The sequence below is a fragment of a genome, unplaced genomic scaffold (assembly GCF_019419815.1).
Source record: "Pyrus x bretschneideri cultivar Hongxiangsu unplaced genomic scaffold, Pyrus_bretschneideri_v1 Contig1, whole genome shotgun sequence".
NCBI lineage: Eukaryota > Viridiplantae > Streptophyta > Magnoliopsida > Rosales > Rosaceae > Pyrus > Pyrus x bretschneideri.
The window spans coordinates 1,465,541-1,476,059 of record NW_025999390.1 but is presented as its reverse complement, the minus strand read 5'-3'; the positions used below and the strand labels follow the sequence as shown (position 1 = coordinate 1,476,059).

Sequence of the window (10,519 nt, the reverse complement as noted above, 5' to 3'; positions counted from 1 at the left end):
GGTTTTTCAATCAATAATAAGAAAAACCTAATCAAAACTAGCTTTTTGATAATAATCGCAGATGGACTATTTTAATTTGTCCTGTTTGTGTACTGGCAAATGGGTGGGTTCTTTACAAATAATTTGAAAAACAAAAAATCCGGAGGCAACAGACCCAAAAGATAGCCCAATTGAAAATATAAATAGAGGCTTTTTTGGGGTACTTTTTTATTGCTAGGTTTTGTATCTTACATTGACAGTTGATTTATTGATTTTACGATTACAAAGATGGAGACATAATTATACATAACTAATAACGACGAAAATCTCTTATTCATATCACACACATAATATTTTATTCATATCGGTATCTTACATTGACAGTTGATTTATTGATTTTACGATTACAAAGATGGAGACATAATTATACATAACTAATAACGACGAAAATCTCTTATTCATATCACACACATAATATTTTATTCATATCGCACACATAATATTCTATATTTTCTTCTTTTATCCATAGAGTTCAAAAGATAAACGAGGTTTGATGAGAACATTGAGTGGAGCTGCCTTAAGGTTGGTCATTCCAAAACTCTCTGTCATATCAATTGGTGCACTGGACGGGTTTGAGATTTCAAACGCATGCAGAAAACTAGCCAATGTAAATTGCACCAGTTGAAGACCAAATACCAAACCAGGGCATGATCTTCTACCACTTGAAAAAGGAATAAACTGAAAATGGTGACCCTTCAGATCAACATCCTTGTGTGTGGTAAGAAATCTCTCTGGCTTGAACTCGAATGGCTCAGGCCAATTTTTCGGGTCAGTTTGGATCTTCCAGAAGTTTGGGATGAACCGGGTGCCCTTTTGGATATGGTAGCCAGCGATGGTGCAATCTTCAGTGAATATACGCGGCCCTGACAATGGTCCTCCTGGGTACAAACGTAACGTCTCCTTTACAATAGCTTGGATGTAGACCAAGTTGCTTATATCTTCCTCACTCACAACTCTTTGTTTGCCTATTTTGGTGTCCAGTTCGTTTAGAGCTTTTTTCATAACGTGAGGGTTGTTCAGCAATAACGATATTGCCCACGTCATTGCCACCATGGTAGTATCGCTACCTCCTGCAATAACAGTCTGCCCAAGGAATATTTGCTTGATTAACATTTATATATTCTTTGGGCGTTAAAGAGATTATCTTTTTAAATCACATCTTGTAAATCAAAGAATGTAATGGTTGATAGTTGAATTTCATTCTTAAAGATGTAAAGAAAGAATCTAATCATCAACCGCCACATCATATGGTCTACAGATACAGTCTAACAAGATAATCTCTCTACCATCATCCATTGATGAGCAGACAAATATATGGCATGAGTCATATGTAAAATTGGAAATCATATGTTTTCAAAAAAAAAAAAAAATCTTCTCTAATGTTTTCATTTTCTTTTTATAGACCATGCAATTAGCTTATAAGTATTGTGGCTTTGGTGCTGCAAAATTAATATATACGTACCAAGCTTGTGGCTTTGGTGACCGTATCAGCATCAAAACTGCCAAGGTCTGCACCATTAAGCACAGAAAGCAACGCATCTATGAAGTCCTGTTCTCCTTTTGCATCACCTTTTGCTCTCCTCTGCTTATGCTCTTCAACCCACTCTGCAATAATGGCGTGCATTTCCGTTGCACTTTTCTTCATTGCCTTCTCATGTCCACCCCAATCCAACCACCGCAGATAAGGAACCGCATCACCCAACAAAAACATGCCCAGATAATCAAAGAACTCCCTCAATGCAGTCTGAACCCTACGCGCTTCTTTCTTCTCATCCCCAGCGTCAGCCACCGAATACCGCTTTCCGGCCACTATTGTAAGAATAACGTTCAGCATCATGTCCGCAAACCATTGCTTTAGCTCTACAACCACTCCATCTTTCGAGCCCTCCTTTTTCTTTGCACTCCAAAGTTGGTGCAATTCTTTTAAGAAAGTAGCCACTTCCGACACTCGAACGTGCTTGAGCAGCTCAACCTTCCGGACTGAGAGCAACTCCAAGGTAACGATCTTGCGAATTTCTCGCCAGTATGGTCCAGGTGGTCCGAACCCAAACATGGCATAGTTGTAGCTAACGTGATCTACAACCACCATCTTTGGGCGAGAGAGTATGCTCAAGTCGTTGGTTGTGTAGCATTCTTTTGCGATCTCACTGCTGCTTACCACCAGCGACGGTTGGACGCCAAGGCGGACAGTGAAAATGGGTCCGTACTTGTCCGCCATGGCTCCCAAAATTATGTGAGGAGGTGTGGAGCCTCCGAACAAATGAAGGTGACCAAATATAGGCCATCCACCCTTGGCTTCTGGTGGTGATAACTTGCCCTTGTGATTGGCAGCTCTCCATCTTCGAGATAAGTAATAGAACACGATGATTACTGTGAACAGACCAGCAGTGATAGAGTTTGTATAAGGGAGAGAATCCATTTTTGCAACTATCATTAGAAAGCTAGAGGCAAAATGATTTTTACTGAACTGGGTAAAGGCTTAAGTTGATTTATCGCCTTGTCATGCACACACCTATATATAGGAGTAAGTAGACCTGTAAACGGATCGGGTTTATTAGGTTTGGATCAGGTTCAACCCGACCTGTTAATTTAACGGGTCACCCAAACCCAACCTGTTAAGTTAACGGATCATCCGAACTCAACCCGTTAAGCTAACAGGTTATCCATTTCACCAGTTAATTTTTTTTTTCTTCTTTTTTTTCTTTCGTTGTTTCTCTTGTCTCTCTCTCCACATGCTGAATTGATTATCAAGGAATATCACAACCACCCAATTTCTTCCACTATTCCATTCCCATCAACCTTCCTTTTATTCCTTCAATCTCTCAATTGTTTCAGTGAACTGGGTTGTTTCAGTCTCTCAGTTGTTTCAGTCTCTGGGTTGTGTGAACTGAAGTCAAGCCCTTTCCCCATTCATCTCTTTCATGGATATAGGTTTTTGATTCCCTACTCGAAAGGGTTTTCTTTCACTCAAGAGGCAGATACACAGAGACATTATCGAAAAAATGGCAGCATCAGCGGCGGCGACGGCGACGGTGGCAGCTGAGAAATCAAGCTCCAAGGACCAAGCATGGTGAGTTCAATGGTCAAATTCAATTTAAAAACCTCACCTTTTCAATTTTTCTGCCGGAGACCCATTTGAAAACAATGAACCAATTCGCCAAAACTTGCTTCAAAATCTCGTCTTTGCAAGTTCTGCACCACTGGATTATTAAGCGACATTGTCGTTAAAGTCGACGACATGACCTTCCATCTTCACAAGGTCATTTCATCAAACACATGGAGAGCACATTCTGCATTTCATCTCCTTCTCCCACCAAAAACTTCTCGGAGACAGAAGGAGGGTTTCATTATTGACCATTGAAATTACAAAAAAGCCCTCAATAACGGGTGTTAACGGTGGTTAACGGATTTAGCGGGTTCATCCAAAATGACCTGTTATTTAACGGGTGCTTAACAGGTTGACCCATTAACCAAACCGCACCGACCTTAATCGGTTCCTAAAATTTTTAGGGTGTAGTTAACCAAACCGACCCGCATATATTTAATTTTATTTTTGAATCATAATTAATAAGTGTAATAATATAATGGTTAGTTATTTACAAATTATCATGTTTTCACTACATGAAAACAAAACCTGGTTAGTTTAAGAGCCTCTTTGGAGAAGAACAAAGGGGCCATTTAGAGAAGGCAGCAACTGCTGCTTTGGTGCTCTCCTTGGGCTGCTTCATTTGTGATTTCTTTAAAGCAATTACTCATATTGGTGCTACGTTATGTAACTTGTGGAAGACTTTTCTCGCTTGTTAATGACGTGATTGATTACTTTCCAAAAATACCTTCTTCTTTTTTATTGGAAAAAATAATATTTTCTACACTAAAGGAAAGGGAATAAGTTTAATCTCATAATAAGTTAGCAATAATATGGTTCAAAAATATTGTTATCTATATTCTATCCATCCATCTTTACAGAGTCAAAATATAAAAATAGTAACATATTCAAAATACTTGAAATTATGCTTTCCTTTTTAAAACTCTTTAAAATGACAATTCAATTAAGAATGTCCTGTTTTCATGGGCCTTTCTATAGCTTGGGATGAGGGATGCAGGGATGTGATCCTTGAATGTGATTCTTGGGATGCTGTTACTTTGATCCAAAAACCTATTCTGGATTCGCACCCTCTCTACAATCTCATTATTGACTGCAAAGAAGCCATCGGAAAAAATTGGAGATGTGAAGTCACTCATAATATATAGAGAAATGAATGCCTCAGCTAATCACATGGCTGACTTGGGTCATGGGCTATCCCTAGGCCTCCATGTTTTTGTTTCTCCTCCTACCTCTGCTAGTAATGTTCTAGTTTCTGATTCTATCGGCAGGGCCCTTCCTAGGGCTGTTCTTGCCTGATTCTTTTGTTTTGTTGCCGGGCTTTGCCCTCCGTTGTACCAAAAAAAAATTAAGAATGTCCTGACTGCCTACTTTTCTAAAAGTACTTTTCAGAAGATAGAAAAATGAGACATTCAAAGTACTTAAAATTGGACAAGGATCCTCTTATGAGCCCAGGATGTAGACTTAGTATTAGTGTCGTATTTTTCGTGTTCGTATTATTTTTATGTTATACCCAATAGCTTAATAGATCGTGTCGTGTAATATCTGTTAAAGTAAACGGGTAATATGACCCGACTCGAAATCAACCCCATTAATATTATTAAGTAATATAACCCTACTCATTACCCATCCCTGAAAGTTGTAACGCTTTTCATTACAAGTGATTACATTTTTCACACTTCTACAATAATTATTATTAATTTTGCACTCAAACAAAAAACACTGTTCATGAGATTTGGAGGGTTTTAAAAATCTAAACGACCATGTAACCATCGTCTCAACGTTAAGGATGCAATTATAAACGTTTATTATACTTTCACATCTTTCAGACTTATACATTAATGATTAAGAATTTTGTTTATTTTTGAACTCCCTTAAAATTACTATTCATGAGAGTTTGTATGGTTTTAAAAATTCAAATGATCATATACCCATCCTCAAAGCGTAAGGGATGCAACTACGAGAGTTTGCATATTTTTTTCATATTTTTCGCACATGTAGATTAATTATTATAATTTTTTTAATGTGTTTGGTATTTTTAAATTATTTGATATTTTTATTTTTAATGTGTTTTATGATTTTTAATCTCAATCTTTGCCTATAATACAATATAAAAATAAATAAATAAATAAATAAAACTTAAATTTTAAAATTTATATAGAATAATAATTAATAAACAATATATACATATTCATTATATCTATTGTATTTTATAGTAAGTTTTTTTTAGTAGTTTAAAAAATTAAAATCATCAAACTAATTTTTTTCTTATCTTGTCGAAACAAGTTACCCACGTGTCATTCTTGTGTAAGCCTGTTAAAGATCCGTTATTAATGGGTTATTATCGTGTGACCTGATAATGATCCGATTAATTATCGTGTTAACCCGAAACCTGTTATTTTCGTGTCACGTTAACGGATCGTGTAAGAAATTGTCAGGTCTACCAGAATGGGGATCCTCCTCACCAAGCCATCAGGACCATTCAAATTTAATTCAACGGTTGCAATTATTATAACTTTTAGAGGATCCTCCTGTTTAAAGCTGTTAGATTAAATTTGAACGGTCTGAATGACCTGATCGAAAGGATCTTCATCCTAAGCTCAAAAAAGAATCCTCCTCCCTTAAAGATACCCTTTCCTTTTCATAACTCTTAAAAAAGACAAGTTAATTGAGGATGACAAAATAGTAAAACTGCTCAATCCCCCGTTTTTCTAGACGTTTATCGAATTTTGATTATTTTGAAGATTTATTATTTTGTGACATGGTTGGTTTGGACTCTTTACTTTTCTGTTCGTTGCAACATACAAGTAAGATGGGATTGTCTTCTGTGTGATGTGTGCATAGTTTTAATACCATTGCCCCCACGAAAACCTTACAAAAAAAACTCAATGCTGGAATTCGTCTAGCGCTCGTGATTTTTATACATCGGGGACAATTCCAGTAAGGGATGACCTACTGAAAAAACATCATTGCCCCCACGCTAAGGGATGATCTAGTGATTGAAAACAAATTTCATACTCAGACATCATACACGGTATGTTTTGGGTTAGATTATTAACGTATGTGTATCACACAATAATGGTCAATGAGAGGTTGAAATACCTCTGTGAGTCTTTTTGATCCCCAAAGGGTAGACTGTTGTGGCGAAGTTACCAAGTAATTTTTTATCACACATTGATGACATACTAATTATTGTAGTCCATTTTGTAGTGATTAAGTTTGTGTCTAAACTTGCTTAGATTTGAGTTCTCTGTCACTTATTTCTTTTTTCAATCCATTTTGCCTCCCAAAATCTTCCCTCTATGGTTGTTTGGAGAGTGTGGGGGTGTGGCAATGGAGCTGAATTTTTATGGTGTGGGTTGTCTAGGTATAGTGCAGCTTTCGTCCATGTTAAATTTGCCTTTTTGAGCTTATGTTTTTCTTTTGTCTCATGGTGGTGTTGATGGGGTTTACCGTGATGCAATTGATAGCTTTGTTGGTAGTTTTGTGTGCAGAGTTATTATTATAATGGTTACTATTTGTTTTTTTTGCAGTTCCTCTTTGAAGTTGGTGTTGCTTATATATGTAAACAGTGCTCTTTACTAGTTTTGCTGGCAATTTTGTTTTAGAACTGTTTGCCTAAGGATCATTCGAATTTGATCTAGGATACTCTATTTGAAGTTTGTACTTTTTTTAAAAAAATGCTAATCAAACCATTATCGTTTTGCCTCAAAAAATTCCGTTTCCCCATAGTCTTGGTACCACTTGAGGCATTGAGGCAATAACATACTTTTGATCCCGAGCAAAATGTATACCAAAGCAGAGTTGGTGGTTCGAATGAGGGAGCCCCTTATCATTTCTCCTCAAAGAAATAGTGTGATAGGGAAAAAAAACATGCAGAGGATCAGAATTCATAAAATAATGAGTCTTGTGGGTCATACTCACACACACCGTCATTAGCTAGATACACTTGCAACTTAATCTAACGCCGTGCAACTTAATCTAACACCTTTGTTTCAATTTTCACGTTGTTGGATCACCCTGAAAGAACCCTCAAATAATTGAGTACAAATTCTCTTTGGATTTAAAAAAAATTGAGTCTAAGGATTAAATGATTCAGATCGTTGAAATTTGATTTAACGGCTACAAACAATGGATCCTTCTAAAAGTTATAATAATTGTAGCCGTTAAATCAAATTTCAACGGTCCAGATCATTTGATCTTTATGCTAAGTTTTTTTAGATCCGAAGAGGATCTGTAATCCAAATAATTAACATATGAACCCGCATATGCCACGTTGTCTGATATTATAATTTGCTATTTTTAATATGGGGAAACTTAATACGAGTCCAATTTTATGAGCCATTATTAGTTATAGTCCAATTTTGTTTTAAATTTTGGGTTAGGTCCAGTGATTTATTATCCACTTAAGCTTATTTGTATTTTCTTGCCAAATTTACCCTCAAATTGACTAATTAAGTAATTATTGTTTTTTTAATTTGTGATTAATGTTATCCTTAATTATAAGTTTAGGGATTGAAATCTCTTTTTTTCTTCTCATTTCCCCAACCGTTAATTTCTCTTTTCTTGTTTCTCCCTCACAATATCTTTCTCTTCCTATGTTATTTTGCTGAGTAATCTTCTTCCATAATATTCCTCTTCTCCTCCTCTTCCATAACAATGATGAATATACATTTGATTGGTTAAAAAAAAAAAAAAATTGCATTAGTGTTTTGGATTCTTTGTTTTTTTTTTTTTTTTTTTTTTTGCTTCTTGTTCTTTTATATATGTATATATATTTTTATTTTTTTTCGAAGTTCTATTGAATTAGCATTTTCTCTAGTGTTTCCTCCCTCAATATCATTTTTCTTTCCCATTTTTTTTATTTGTTTTATCTACCTATATCACTTGTCCTTTTTTTATTTTTTCATATTATAATGTACATGTATCATGAATAATTGTATTTATCTACCTATATATATATATTATATTCTATTGATAATTTAAGATTAATTGTGTTTATCTACCTATACCATATGATTTTTTTATAATACTCTACCCATATTAGAGATTAATTGCATATGTATCATATGTTTTTTTGTTTGTAAATTAACTACCTGCATCGCAGATTGATTGCATTGCCTACCTGCAACACAGATTAGTTGCATTATCTACCTACACTAGTTTGATTATATATTATTTAAATATATCTTCATGACATATTTTGTATTTATGTACCTATATCATAGGTTTTTTTCTTTTCGTAATCTACTGTTATCAAGAATGTATATCACAGTAGATTTTGTTGTTGAAAAACATGGTATGAATTTTAATTTTAATTTTTTTTCCTTGGATATTGAATAGAGATTAAAGGCTTTAATGATTCAAATTTGGATAAATCAAGAAATTTAAATCTATTTTCATTTAGATTATAAAAGGGCAAAATAGACATAAAAAGATCAGTTATACCTAAACTGATAAGGCACATGGAATTGGACTCAATTGAAAAGTAGCTCAATTTTTTGGACTCGGATCTAAATGCCCCTTTTAATATTACAAACTCATTAGTCAAATGTTAAATTAAGGAGTATGAAGCTGATACGTGAATAGTGTGATATTTCTTCGACGACTTTCTACGTGGCTCTAGACTTATTGTTTAAACTTATCCCATAATATTTTCTTGTCTATACACAAATTACTAAAGAACGACCAAATGGTTAAATCGCGCAATCCCACATTTTCTTGGCGAAGTTTGATTATTTATGACATGGTTGGTTTAGACCCTTTACTTATCTTTTCGATGCAACGTGCAAGTAAGATAGGATTGGCTTCTGTGCATGATTTTAATATCATTGCCCCCACGAAAATAATCTTACAAAACAAAAAAACTCTCCACTAGAATTGGTCTAGCATTTGTGATTTTTATACATTGAATAACGGTCATCCTATAACCGCTATGGGATGACCCGCTAATTGAAAACAAATTTCAAGCTCATATTTTATTTGCGTGCATTTTGGGTTAGATTTCTGATCCGTGTAAATCACACAATACTAGGTTAAGGTGCCTCTGTAAGTCTTTGTTTAGTCACCAAAACAGTAAACTGTTGTGCCTAAGACACTAAGTGATTTTTTTTATCACACATTAATAACCTACTAATTCTTTTAGTCCCTTTTGTGGTGATTGAGTCCGTACCTAAGCTTGCTTATATTTGAGTTCTCAATCAATTATTTTTTTTGTCCTTTTTAAACCAATCGTTCTCTCAAAATCTCCCATCTGTGGTTGTTTTGGTAGTGTGGGTTGGCAAGAGATCCTCTTCAGATCCCATTCCACCAAATCTACCCAATCACGTAATCCTGACACATGAAATTTGATCCAACGACTAAAGTTATTATAACTTTTAAAAGGGCCCCTATTTGTAGCCGTTTAATCAAATTTTGATTGGGAGGATTTGGTTGAAGGGATTCGGAGAGGATCCCTTTCCGTGTGGGTTTGGGAAGAGATGAAGTTGAATTTTTATGATGTGGGTTTTCTAGATTATAGTGCGGCTTTCGTCCATGTTAGATTTGTCTTAGCTTGACTTTATTTTATGTCTCATGATGGTGTTTTTACGATCTATCATAATGCAATTGATGACTTCGTTGGTAGTTTTGAGTGTAGAGTCATTCTTATGATCGTCACTAGTTGTTTATTTTGTAGTTCCTTTTTTAAGTTGGCTTTGCTTGTATGTAAATAGTGTTCCTTTACTAGTTTTGCTGGCAATTTTGTATGCAGAGTCTCTCATGAGACGAGTTATGATGTGATTGAATTTCTAGTTGCCGAGATTGAACTACTTTTGGCTTCAGAGTGCTGGATGTGTTATCATGCTAGTCACATCCAAAGATCCACCAATATGGGGGCTATTAGATTGGCCAAGTTGGCCTTGTTTTTTATTTTGGAATCCATTTTGTTTGGGAATCATTAGGATTTATCCAAGATACTTTATTTGAAGTTTATACTAATGCTAATAAAACTGTTATTATTTTGCCTGAAAAAGATAATTTTCTCCATAGTCTTGGCACCACATGAGACATCGTTAGTCCCACTCACATACACTATCATTAGCTAGATACTCCAACATAATCAACACCTTTGTTTCAATTTCCATTGGGTCACCCTGAAAGGAATCCGGATCCTCTTTGTGAGGATACCGGAGATTCGTGAATCGTATCTGTTTATCGTACATCGTCCAATCAGAAATCATTTTAAATATTTTTATTTAAAATTCAACACAAACAGTACCTGACAAAAACTGACTACACGATGTAAAATGAACAAATCAAAGAAGTTGAATCCACATTAATAAAAGCAGTTTTTCAACTTCCGTCTACATTTTATTGAATTTACATTAAGATTAGAAA

The 10,519-nt window shown here is 35.0% G+C and overlaps 1 protein-coding gene across 1 annotated transcript; it reads right to left on the bottom strand.

Moving 5' to 3' along the window:
- Positions 1–338: 338 nt before the first annotated feature.
- Positions 339–2,488, bottom strand: LOC103954661 (cytochrome P450 82A3-like). Its single transcript, XM_048585527.1, has 2 exons — positions 1,502–2,488; positions 339–1,122 (listed from the first exon to the last, which is right to left on the bottom strand). Exons 1-2 carry the CDS (start codon positions 2,471–2,473, stop codon positions 499–501), a joined length of 1,596 nt encoding a protein of 531 aa, XP_048441484.1. The 5' UTR covers positions 2,474–2,488; the 3' UTR covers positions 339–498.
- Between the last annotated feature and the right edge of the window lie 8,031 nt (positions 2,489–10,519).

Bases quoted from the DNA above. Each gene is read 5' to 3' on its own strand.
- LOC103954661 (XM_048585527.1), bottom strand. From the start codon at position 2,473: ATGATAGTTGCAAAAATGGATTCTCTCCCTTATACAAACTCTATCACT. The intron at 1,123-1,501 runs GTACGTATATAT...TTCCTTGGGCAG, and splicing joins TCACCAAAGCCACAAGCTTG to ACTGTTATTGCAGGAGGTAG.